At 35.4% G+C, this 9,274-nt stretch overlaps 1 protein-coding gene across 2 annotated transcripts in view; it reads left to right on the top strand.

The window, feature by feature from the left end:
• DPH6 (diphthamine biosynthesis 6) overlaps positions 1 to 9,274 on the top strand; it is a 200,029-nt gene that overhangs the window by 183,035 nt on the left and 7,720 nt on the right. For both annotated transcript variants that reach the window (XM_021716452.1, XM_021716453.1), the window contains one exon: positions 7,766 to 7,860. In XM_021716452.1, the coding sequence (XP_021572127.1) occupies positions 7,766 to 7,860 (95 nt within the window). The remainder of the gene's footprint in view (positions 1 to 7,765; positions 7,861 to 9,274) is intronic.

Below are 9,274 nucleotides of genomic sequence, written 5' to 3'. Positions count from 1 at the left end.
GCCACTGCACTCCAGTCTGGGCAACAGAGTGAGACTCCAACTCAAAAAAAAAAAGAAAACAGTAACTTATTTTTTTTTTGAGTCAAAGTCTCACTGTGACTCTAGCTGGAGTGTGGTAGCTTGCTCATGGCCACTACAGCTTTGACCTGCTGGGCTCAGGTGATTATTTCCCCTCAGCCTTCCAAATAGCTGGAACTACAGGCACATGCTACCACACCCAAGTAATTTTTTTGATTTATTGTAGAGACAAGGTCTTGCCACACTCCTAGTCTGATCTCAAACCCCTGGGCTCAGTCAGTCTCTGCCCCCCAAAGTGTGGGATTACAGGCATGAGCCACCACGCTGACATTGAATACAGCAATGTATTTTTTTAACCAAGCAAATGGGAAATAAAATAGCAAGTATCTTACCCAGTGGTCGGCTGATCTGTATCATTTTTTATATAACATTCCTCAAATGGTTAAAAACAGGGCCAAAAATAGTGACATCACTGATTCAATGGCTAATGCAATAGAACAACAATGACAACTATAAGGTGTGAATTTTGCTATTTCAGATCTCCAAAAATAGAGTTTTAATCCTCTATTTATATCCTATTTCTGAAGGTAGAAAAAAAGAAGGCAGTAACTTTTTCCTCCTTTTTACAGCCATGTGCTGCATAGTGACATTTGGGTCAACAATGGACTGCCTGTATGACAGTTGTCCCATAAGATTATAATAGAGCTGAAAAATCCCTATTGCCTAGCATTTACTATACTTTCTATCATTATTTTCGAGTGTACTCCATCTACTTACAAAAGGAAAAATTAACTATAAAACAACCTCAGGCAAGTCCTTCAAGAGTCCAGAAGAAGGCATTGTCACAGATGACAATTCCATACCTGTTATTGCCCCTGAAGCCCTTCAAGTGGGACAAGAAATGGAGGGGGAAGACAGTGATGTTGCTGATACCGACCCTGCATAAGCCTATGCTAATGCGTGTGTTTGTGCATTCGTTTAGAACTTAAGAGGTTAAAAAAATTGTAAAAATGGGAAAAAAGTATATAATAAAGATATAAAGAAAATATTTTTGTTCTGCTGTACAATTTGTATTTTAATCTGTGTTATTATAACAGAATCCAAAAGTTTTAAAAAAACTAAAAAGTATATAAAGTAAAAATGTTGTAGCAAGCTAAGGTAAATTTATTATTGAAGAAATATCTTCTTAAAAATTTAGTGCAGCTTAAGTGTACAGTGTTTATGAAGTCTACAGTAGTGTACGGTAATGCCCTAGGCCTTCACATTCAATACTCACCACTTACTGACTCACCCAGAGCAACTTCCAGTCCTGCAAGATCCACTCATAGTAAGTACCCTATGTAGGTATACTATTTTTCATCTTTTGTATGATATTTTTACTGTACCTTTTCTATGTTTAGCTACACAAATACTTACCATTGTGTTACAGTCTCTTGCAGTATTCAGTACAGTAAAATGCTGTACAGGTCTGTAGTCTACATAGTAGGCTATAAGAGAGATGCCCCCCACCCCCCCAAAAAAAACCCTGAAATTATCTTTGGGAGGATGGGCCACATGTAGTACAGGCTTCCCCAACTAGGTAAGTGTTTTAGGAACCCACTGGCATCAGTGTACCAACTAGCATTGTGAAAGATTATGTTCAGCTTCAGTGAATTTTTTTTTTTTTAAGATTCTTTCAGCACATTTGCCCACTTCATGAAGGGTGATTTGAAAGCACACCTGCCCACACAGTGCTGAGTGTTCAACAGTTTTTGACCAAAAATGGCCTGATTCCCATGCCTCACCCTCCCTATTCACCCCATCTCATCCCCAGTGACTTTTTTTATTTCCTCAGATTAAAAAAGTTCTCAAAGGGAAATGTTTTGCAGGTGTGATAGAGGTGAAACAAAAAACTCAGAAGTATTGAAAGGCATCAAAATTAACAAGTTCAAAATGTTTTGAGCAGTAGGAAAAAAAAAATTCTACAGGTGTATTGCATCAAACAGACAGTACTTTGAAGGTGACTGAAGTTTAAACATATAAGAATAAATAAATTCTGGGTTTTTTGGATCTCCCCTCGTACCTTGTAGCTTTACGTGTGTATTTGGCCGTACATCTAGGTTTGTGTAAGTACACTCTGATGTTTGCAAAATGACAAGATTGTCTTATGACATGTTTCTCAGGACACATCTCTGTCATCAAGCAAAGCATGGCTGTACTTCATAATTCTGTTTAAGAGTGGCTTTTGATTCTGGTTTAAATTAGGCTTGTGAGTACACGCTAGTCAGGTTCTTTTCTGGTAGCATACAAGGATATCTGAACCACAGGGAGGCAACCAGTTGGTCATTGAATATATGTTATATCCTGCTAGGAAGGCACTGTGAGAGAGTCTAAGAAATTTAGAAACTTTTATCTCATAAGATAAAAGGCACACATGAAATATTTTTTAAATTAAGTTGCAATACAGAAATACAAGTCACAAGGCAGGATAGGATAGTTCCCATAGGCAGTAAAAAAAGTGATTTCTGTAAGTTAATGAGAAGAAAACTACATGTTGGGGGTTATGGCCACGGGAAGAACAAACTAATCTAATGAATAAAAAATAACATGTATTAAGTACTTTCTATGGGGGTCATATTTTACTTTATAAAATTAATATTTTTATTTTTTAGCCAATCAAGTCACTTTAGATTCTTTATTTTTTATTTTATTACTTTTATATCTTTGTATTCATGTGAAGAATGGAACCAGATGGCTGAAGTCTTTGATTTTCAGTTTAAGGAGCTTGATTTTTATTGTATAGACAGTGGTCAGCCACCAAAAGTTTTTGAGCAAATTAGTGCCATTATCATACAGTATTTAGGAAAGTTAGTGTGGTGATAATGTGTAGAGCAGATGAGAAAGGTGAAAACAAAGAAGGAAGACAAGAGATTATTATGATATTTCAAGTGTAAAATGAGCAGGCAGTGCATCAGAATGGAAAATATTGTGTACTTTGTCTTGTTTTCTGCCCTATACCTAGTGTATAGAATAGGATCTGGCATTTAATAAGTACTGAGTGAATGTTTGTTATCAATTAATGAAATTTTTTAAAAATGTAGGCTATGTGGCAGAAAGAAAGGAGAGTTAAATTTTACTGTAATATTTCAAGTTTGGTTAAGTTAATGCAGAAATAGGGAATTGTGCAGGCAGTGAGGGTTTTGAGGAAAAAATCAGGAACTTCATTTTATTCATGTTGAATTTAAAACAGTGCTTCTAAATAAAACACTCAATAAGCATTTTGGAAAGAGACTAATAAAAAAGTGGGTGGTGGGTAGGGTTTTGTGTTTTGTTTTGTTTTTTGAGAGCCATTTGCATAAAAGATATCTATATCCATGTATAGATATCTATACCTATTTATAGGTATAGATATCTATGTGTAGATACCTATATAGATGTCTAAATTTATATACAGATATCTTTGTGTGTAGATACTGTAATAGATATAAAATGATCCTCAATAAATGGAGTATATAGGTGAAAAAACAGATGGCCCACGGGAAGAACAAACTAATCTAATGAATAAAAAATAACATGTATTAAGTACTTTCTATGTTCCAATCACTGTGTTTAGAGCATTTGAATGTTGTTGGAATGGGTGATCAGCAAAGACCCCCACACTCTATAGGTAGTCCTGCCAGTGGCTTTTTGTACCTTGTCAAGGGTTTACCTTTCTCAGCCTCTCCCCACATCCCTCCAAGCTTTGGAAGAAATCTCTTAGTTCCCCAGTCTTTCATGTAGTGAAAGCTGAGCAGAAAAGGTTTGGCGGGCAGCTGTTTCCAAAAGGATCTCTTTCCTCTCTTCTACCTTGGCCCCAGCCTTCTGCATGTAATCACTGCATGCACTTGGTAAAAACTTTATGGAAAAGAATTGGCAGGCCATATACTCTTTGGATCACCTTAAGACTCTGATCTATCACAGAAGTCCAAGTCCACAGATGGCCGTAAGAGAATTGCTGTTTTCTACACACACTAACAGAAGTTTCTCATCTATGAAGGTGTGATTCTCCTCTCTCGTCACTTCATTAGGTAATTGACCATAGAATTTCACTCACTTCATAGAGGCTCATCTGATCTGTAATTTAGTTAATCTAGACTTCTTTGAATTCTGACATCTGTATGTGAAACAAAAAAATATAGCCCATCTGATAGATTTTTGTTGCTATGGTTAAGAATAACTGTCTACTTCCCCTTTTAGCATACTAACTAACATTTTAAATATACTTTAATCATTAAAGAATGAAGAATATGCTAGTGCTCCTATCCTTGGCCCTAAAGTTCCCTCTGCACTTCTCTTCATGATCTCATCCAATACCATGACTTTAAATACATCTATATACCAATAATTTAGTGAAAGAATAGACTACATGAAAAATATTTATGATTCAATATAAATTGTTCTTTTTATGTACTTAAATTCTGAAAATAGTCTTGAAAAATCCAGTGAGAAATTTAACTTTCAAAGCATCTATTAACTATTCAGTATTTGTATTACAATGATGCTGATAGAGGAACTTATCAAAGAGAACTGCAAAAATTGCAGTTGGAGTGATTAAGTGCTAATATACAATAATCTCAGTTTTGAACAGTGTAGATATTGGTAACACTGACCTACAATTTACTTTTAGAGAGGTAAATTGAAGGTCAAATGTGCACATCTGGATTCTTCACTTACCTAAACTGATCCTTTCTATCACATGCTTGCACCATGCTTTTGTGATAATACAAGGATTTTGATTTCTAGTAAGTGCTATGTCTTAGCAGATTCATTAAAGAAATTGTCTAGTATAGACTTTGCTCCTTGAAGAGGTTCTTTCAAGACATCAAAAGGTCTTGGAGCTGGCTAAAAGCAAGCCAATAAAGATGAATTTTTCCCTGAATATTTATGCCTGTTGGAGCTTGAAGCTAGTAGAGCTAGAGGAGCCACAAAAGATATAAGGATTCAGTCAAACTGCTTCTTGGTTCCTTGGCCATCAAAATCACTGGGCTCTTTTCCCAGACTTCTTCACGTGGAATCTGTGTCCGTACTAGTGAATCAGTAATAGAAAGGGAGAAGAGATTGTACGTATTTATTTATAGAAGCAACATCACCATTATTTTGTGGTGTTAAAATATAGAGTACAGTCTCTTTGGTAAACTTCAAGAGACCAAGTATATTGTCATATTTACTTTTGGATGTTTATCATCTAGCAAGCCCTGGTTATTAATCATGGGTTAATAAACTGTGTATTGAAGAATGAATTTAATGAATGAATGTTATAGAAATATTTCATGTAAACTAAAAATATCACTGGGTACATCCAGATTTTAGTAAGTTCCCTCTGGAATAAATCAGTCTTTTATAATGGCATTATATTGGTTTACCAGAGCAGCTTACATTATTTTTACTATGGGCTCATAGAACCACTTCTGTAGGATAACAGCCATGCTGAATTTAATTTTAAAATCTAGTTATTCTTTGGTGGTGGATTACAGAAATTATGCAGAACCCCAGTAAAAACATTTTTTAATAAAAGGATGTTAATAATTGGTAAGTCATAAAGGTGTGATTAGAAGTTTCACTTGGTGGAATGTTGTTGGAATGGATGATCAGCAAAGAGTAGAAAGGAACAGATACTACCTGGTAGGACAGAAAAACACCTATCAAATGTGTATTCTGTTACTATTCTTGTGTTTTTATTGCAAAGCAGTAATTTGGTTTAATATAGTAAAGTAGTCATAATTTGGCCTTGCACCAGAATCATCTCAACTTCATGACCAAATGTGATGGAAATGTATTTCCTTTGCTCTTGTGAGCTCTTAATAAAAAACACCACCCAGTTTTCATTTCCTTACTTTTCTTGCTGTTTGGCTTTACAGTGTCATTCTCTGATCTTTTACTGGTGCATTGTTACTGATCTTGGAGGAAGCAGTAGAATTCTCATCAACCCATGTTTTAAATCCCTAGGAGCACATAGTCAATATTTGAAATTTAATGGATTCAGAAGGTGCACAACCACAAAAATCACCAAAAAAATAAATGTGTAACTATGAAGGTGAAACTGAAGATTGGGCCACAGTCCAGCACTGGCAGTGACAGAACATCAAAGGAATCACTTTTCTTTGGGCTATGAGGACTTTGGGCTATGAGAGGCTATAAACAGGGAAAGATGTGACATCCAGAATGAAGAACATGAAATTGTTACCAGGAGGAGGGGTGATGCTTCCGATGTGAAATAGTCATGGCAGGGTCTTAGGTTCGAGTTTGGAATGAAATTGCAAACAAACAGAGAAGCAGGATATGCAAATAGCTTCATTAGGCAAAGAAGATACACTCTCAAGAAAGGAGAGCAAATAGACAGCCTATGGAAAGCTCTGCTTCTGCCCCCAACTATTGTTGAGCTGTAACTTTTATCCTTATGAGCATTGAGGGGTGCGCTTGGGATCGGCTTTGCCTAGAAATGGATGATCTTATAGCTGAGTCTCTGTTATGCCAGATAGGGGAGTTTCAGGCCTGTTATGGCACCCTGCTGGATGAAGAGTTTGTAAAACCACAGTGCTAATGATATTATTATGAGCATATAATGAAGATAAAAGTAGGTCATGGTTACCTTAGGTCAACTTGGCTATTGATGCACATGTTCTAGGGGTCTCTAGGCTAGTTCCTGCTTTGGTGGTCCACGCTTGGCTGCAAGCATCCTGGATAGACAGACAACAATACTGCAAATGTATCTGATAAGAGTCTAGCAGGTAGGTGTGAAATTTCCTAGAGCTAGGCCACTTGCTTGCATGTATGGTTTTGTAACAGCTATACAGACAACAGTGAGCTTGGGACTTTCCTACACTCCTGAAGTTTGCCTAGTCTAACCTGCCTACTCTATCAGAATCACAGTGATAGAGCCTGTACACATAAACTGAAAGATTCGTGTTTGTGCTACAGCCAGTGAGAGTGTACCCCAGCACTGATGCCATCCATGGGACCAGCCAAATAGGAGATTTTTTTTTACTCTCAGTAAGGATCATTTAAATAGTATGGCTTATTATTATACTTAATACAAGTCATCGGTTTTTTTTTTTGGTTTTGGGTCATTTGTTGGGTTTTTTTAAATTTCAGGTTTGAATGGACAATTTTATAAGCTATCCCAACCTTTCTTGGAGTTAAACCTTGAGGCTTGTCTGCAGCTTTGAAACTTTACTAGTTCTCAGTATCCTTGGAACTTTCCTAATGATAATAACCTCAAGCATAATAACCATGTGTGTGACTTCTTTTTGTTCACAGGCCTAAGGAAAGGCTTTATATTGCTCTCTCTGTGTCCTGAGAAATTCTGTAAACACAATGTATTTTTATTTTCCTTTCCACATTAAAGGTCAAAAGGTGAGGGGAGCCCAGTTTGGCTGCATGTATTCTCATTTACTACATAATGACTTCACTTTCCTTTGAATCTAAAGCTAGTGCCAGTCCCAAAATTTACAATAATCTTTAAGTTTTGTCATTATAAACAAAAATGTTGGTCTTTTACATCTTTTTTTGCAAGGGCTTTGGTATTATTAGAAATTCTGTGCCTTATGACAGCATTTTTGAAATCACTTTGAATACATACTTGAAGCAGCTAATTATTATTCTTTACCTTGAAAACTATTTTGGAATTAAAGTTTCCTACATGGATTTTTTTTTAGAACAAAATAAGTGAGCATTTTTGCTCTTCTAGTTTTAAGCTTCTTTTTCATTTTTTGTGTTTTTCTATTTTCAGCTTTCTAAGAAATATGGAGTACATGTTTGTGGAGAAGGTGGAGAGTATGAAACATTCACTTTGGATTGCCCTCTATTTAAGAAGAAAATAATTGTGTAAGATGTCATTTCAGCATTTTCATTCCTTTCCTTAAATTTAAGTGATGGAAGCGACTTAACATAAGCTTGAGGCAACTTTTGTTGGGAGAAATAGAACATGTCCTCTAAGTTCACAAACACTCAATTTGTTTAATACCAGTGAAGTCGTCTGAATACCTAAATCAATACCTGACAAGAAGAGGCCTTCATAGAAGGCTATAAACTTTTTAGACATTGCACTTTCGTTTACTTGCTGATTATGGCCTGCAGTAAAACTGGTACCTACACACTGACACTTTTATCCTTTCATGAAGTGTGAATTGCCTGTATTATTTATCTTTCATTACAGCTACATTTGATAAATTACCACATCAGTAGCCTGTGGGTTCCATTAACTCCATCGTCTTTTTCTTTTTCTTTTTCTTGGCTTTAACAACTTAAAATGGTAATACTAAACATTTCTCTTCAGTTATGTGGGGTTATTTTTACATATAAACTTTGTTTTTAAGTGAATTCAGTTCATGGTGAGTGATGTGATTTCTTTGCCATAAATTTTTTAAATTATTGTAGTGAAAAACAGGAACTTTCTTCAGTTTGTTACATTATTATCTGTGATCTAATTTATGTTGCTCTTCTCATATGCTAAGAGAGCATTTTATCTGCTTTTCTTAAGCTTTTATGCTTCTTGGAAAAGATTGTCAGAATTATACCTGATTGAATGGACAGCTTAATGTTTTCAACACTAAGACTTGATTTCTCTGTACGTAAGTTATCATGAGCAAAGGAGAGATCTAAAAAAATTAAGACAACTCCAGGTGAATTTTCTAAAAAACACATTTATTTAGTGAAATATGGCAAGACATTTCCATTACCATATTCAATATATACATACTCTTGCTTTCATATTCTTCTAACTTATTTTCCATTAATAATCAGCATAATAATAATTTATTTGACAAATATTTATCAAGTACTTGTTATGTCCAAAGCACTCTACTGGGCATCATTGATGTTTGGAGATAGTTTCTGCCTTCAAAGGGGTAGGAGGAAGACACATCTGTGTATAATTATGATTCAACGTGGTAAAAGGAGGAGATGTTTCTTCTGACCATGACCACAAAACAATCATAAACCAAGCATGCATGAGATATTACTTCTGTGAACTAATACTGTTTGATTACTCACCAAAACATTTGCATGCTAGGGTGAAATTATAGTATAGTGGAAAACTTGGGACATATTTACTTATTAATATGAGACTAACCAAATTTTTTAAAAAGCAAAATAAAAACATGCCAAAGAATAATACTTTGCCATTTGGGCCTGACAAATTGAGTTCCCAGAGCACCCAAAAGTCTTTATAGACAACCTAGAATTTTAAGACATATACTGCTTTCCCTGTATATCCAGAAGGTCTGTTTATCATGGTTTA

The sequence above is a fragment of the Carlito syrichta genome, unplaced genomic scaffold (genome assembly GCF_000164805.1).
Source record: "Carlito syrichta isolate Samal-C Ts95f unplaced genomic scaffold, Tarsius_syrichta-2.0.1 Scaffold308818, whole genome shotgun sequence".
Taxonomy (NCBI): Eukaryota; Metazoa; Chordata; class Mammalia; order Primates; family Tarsiidae; genus Carlito; species Carlito syrichta.
Note: the sequence above shows the minus strand (reverse complement) of the source record. Positions and strands in the feature narration are given on the sequence as shown.